This window comes from Cryptotermes secundus, unplaced genomic scaffold, assembly GCF_002891405.2.
Source record: "Cryptotermes secundus unplaced genomic scaffold, Csec_1.0 scaffold646, whole genome shotgun sequence".
Taxonomy (NCBI): domain Eukaryota; kingdom Metazoa; phylum Arthropoda; class Insecta; order Blattodea; family Kalotermitidae; genus Cryptotermes; species Cryptotermes secundus.
The window spans coordinates 1,020,907-1,024,675 of NW_019722433.1; the positions used below are offsets into that span (position 1 = coordinate 1,020,907).

Here is a 3,769-nt window from a genome sequence, read left to right on the forward strand (position 1 = left end):
CTCTTCACAACGACCTCCAAACTCCTTTCGTCAGTGACGAGATCCGCAGACTGTCGAGACTATACAGCGCACGGCTAGATGGACATAGCAACAAACTCATAGCGGCCCTGAATACTCCGCCAAAGGTGCCACGGAGACTAAAACGGCAATGGCCTACTGACCTCCCCGAAACCTCTGAAGATACGGAAAACAATATTAACCATCAACAAGACTGATAGGGGATTCATCAGAGGATGAATGCTCCACTCATGCCATTCGCCCACAGATTTACTTAATGCTCCACAAATAAGAGAGCAGATTGTAAATACGCAGTTAATAAAATAAAAAAAAAATGTTTAATACAAACCTGTTGCCTTATGCCATACTGACACTAAAAGAACAGGGATAGCTCAGCCAACGCAGTGGTTAGGATACGGGCTGGACAACAGTAGAATCGGCACCAATCTCTCCGCAGGAGAAAGAGACACCTCTCTTTTCCATTACGTCTAGGTCAGCTCTGACCCCAACTCAGGTTAGGAGCAAATGGTAACTCGGTGTGAACTGGTAAGGCGGAAAGGCGGTCACGGCGCAAAGCTGACTACTCACCTGCAGTTAAATCAGACGTTGGAAATGTTTGGAACTGTAGCCTCACCCCTCCGCCCCCATAGGTCGTCATGTGGTGGTTTTAAATTAGGCACAGAGGCAGTTTTAACCTATTACTTTTATTCATGTTTAAAGGGAATGTATATGAAATTCCATCGTTTCTTACTTTAATACACGGCAACAAAACAAAAAGATTGCATTTACCGAGTTTTAATGTCCGGTTATGAACATAACTCTCATTCTTATCAATAAGTAAATGGGGGAAAAAGTTTGATTTACCTCTCTTTCGCTTTGTATGGCGCTTTCTAGGGCTATAAATGTCGCTTCAAACCCAAGTTTAAGTACAGGAAAACAAAACATGTTTCTATAACCTTTTTTCAGTTCATAGTATATTTTCATTAAAACAATAAATTAAACTATATTCTTTTTGTGATTAAAATTTCATCATTAGCTTTGGTTTGGATATTTTATTTATGGTGCTTTGCTATACAAAATGCTAATAATTAAACTATTCATATGGTACACGTTCTCTTAATTTCACAGATATATAACTCAGTTCTCAAAGATATACAAGTACGTGGAAATAAATATATGACGCTTGGCTGGCTTATAGTGTTTCGGTCCGCATTTATATTTACACAACCAGTCTCATGTTTGGAGTTGTCATTACAAAATTGACCCTGCTAGCCAATCGGCATCGGGGGTTCGTTCCCCGGGCGTAAAGCGGCCTAGACGTGAAGCTAGCCACTCACCTCTCTCTAGTGCCAGTGTCTAGAACAGTGCAGCTATAACTCCAGTCCCAATGTGCCTCCTTGGCGTGGTCCTTAATTAATCAAGCACAGGGACAACTTTACTGTTTAAGTCAACTTTCTATTATGGAGACCGATGTTATAAGGAATCTGTACTTACCTCTAAAAATACTGTCACCCAGAGAACGTTGAAGACGCAAAAGAAAGCGATGCTCTCGGAGGACAGGAACAGCTGCAAGAAACCGAGGACCATCGGGACCAGCAGAGATGTCGTGTAGAAGCCGAGGAAGGTGAAATAAAGTGCTACGGCTTCTCCGAAATACAACCTGATCTCCTCTGCATAAGCATAAAGGAGAAATGTCTGTGGTTATTTTCATTAATCAGTCAGTAAAATAGATAAATTCATAAATCATACCATATACGTCTCATTTTCAAGTTAGGTATGCACAGCGTAACGGTTCTTGCGCATGCGCAACATTTGCGGATAAGCTATATTGATCATTAAATACGTGTGTTAGATTTCTTCATGAGGTTTGTTTTAAATACTGTTAGCTGTATTGAACGTATAGCGAATTATTTAGATAAGTTACACTGAAGATGCACGTAGAAAAGCATAGACCACGTAACATGTCCACTTGTTTCCGTCTCTAATGCAACATAAACTTTTATTTTAAAGTATCATTAATTTCACATTTTATTTTACTGTTAATTAATTGAAACCGCTCCACTGTATCAGCTCATGTGTCAGTCTATTACATGCTGCTACTGCACATCATCGTTTATTGAGAAGCTATGCCCACACTTCACTCACGCTACTTTCCTATTAAGGCATTCACGTTGTCCTCTTGGCGCGCAGCTCTTCCTAATTGGGCGTGTATCGCGGAATACAAGGGGTACACGCCCGCCTTTATATTAGGTTAGTTTTCATGACATGTAATCAAATCTGGTTCTGGATAATATATTTCTCACAATAATATAATGTTTCTTGAGATGTTCTTAAATTACAGACAGTATATAAGGCAAGAATGCCGGTCACGGTAGCCGAGCGGTCTAAGTCTAAGGCATGCACTGTCTTCTCTTGCTCGGAAACCGGGATCGTGGGTTCGAATCCCACTCAGGGCATGGATGTTTGTGTGCGTTTTTCTGTGTTTGTCTACAGGTAGAGGCCTTGCGACGAGCTGATCACTCGCCCAAGGAGTCCTACCGTATGTGTAAGATCTAGTAAACCGAAGTGAAACGGAGAGTTTCATGGAGGTAGGCCTTGGCCCAAATTGGGGCTGTAGCGCCACAGGAAAAAAAAAATATAAGGCAAGAATAGCTAATAATCGCTCGGTCACTCAAAGTAGTCCCCACCTCTCATGTAACTTTATTATTATCAATTCTGTAGAAGCCCTTTACTGGTTTTCATCCTGAGCCAGAAAAATCCTGTCCACAACCTTCCACTTCATTTCTCAAAAATTTATTCTAATATCCTCCCATTAAGCCTGAGTTCTCCAAATGGCCTGTTTTCGTCATATATTCTTACTAAATTATCTGTCGTTTTCCTCATCCTTTCCACGCGTGCTACATGCCACGATAAACTCATCCTCATCAAAATGATATGTAATAAGAATACACATTGTGAAGCCCCCTATTACGCATTTTCTTGCAGATTCTTTCACTTCCTTTCTGTTCCGATCCAAATATTTTCCCCAACTCCTTCTTCTCATACACCTTTACTATATAATTTTATCTTAACGTCAATCTTCTGGGGTATAACGCTGTATATTCAGTTGAAAGTAAACCAAAGTTTTGGAATAAGATATCGTTTCCATATTCAGTGTCTAAGAGTAAGTCAAACAAGAAACGATCATGAAACAGAAAGCAAGCAGAGCCAATGACTTTCACCAGGCTAAGTGGCGTTTTAACCCAGAAGAAGTAACTTGTCACAGTCCCCAACGTGAGAACCTCAGATCCAACACTGAGGGATTAAACTTCACACCCCTCTTCTTGTGCAGAAAAGAGATAACACTACATTTCTCTCCTATATAATTCTGACGATAAAGTAATGTACTTAAATACCCTCATTCAGAATAAATACAGTTACAGTTACAAGAAAATATTGCAGTGACTTCATTGATATACATTTTATTATTATTTTACTGAAATCTAGTTAAGTTTATTTCAGAGTTAGGGAAACTTACCGAATGGTTGCTTCCGAAACAGCGCCCAGTACCATTTCATTCCCAGTTTACCCAGTGCTTCTTGGTCATGTAAGGGATACATCCGGTCCAGAAGCTTCCAGTGAAGACAAACCTGAACTGAAATGAAGAAGTTAACTGATGAGCTATAGCAGGTTACTTTAGCAATTAATGTTTTATATAATATAATATGAAGCAGAATAATGTAGACGGTATAGCGACTAGCTACGGGCTGGACGACAGAGGTGTCGGAGTTCG

At 40.2% G+C, this 3,769-nt stretch overlaps 1 protein-coding gene across 1 annotated transcript in view; it reads right to left on the reverse strand.

Annotated features, from left to right (window-relative positions):
* LOC111861419 (anoctamin-10) overlaps positions 1-3,769 on the reverse strand; it is a 63,242-nt gene that overhangs the window by 36,878 nt on the left and 22,595 nt on the right. Inside the window, exons 5-6 of the mRNA XM_023845964.2 lie at positions 3,515-3,631; positions 1,492-1,667 (exon numbers count right to left, since the gene is read on the reverse strand). Of these exons, the coding sequence (XP_023701732.1) occupies positions 1,492-1,667; positions 3,515-3,631 (293 nt within the window). The remainder of the gene's footprint in view (positions 1-1,491; positions 1,668-3,514; positions 3,632-3,769) is intronic.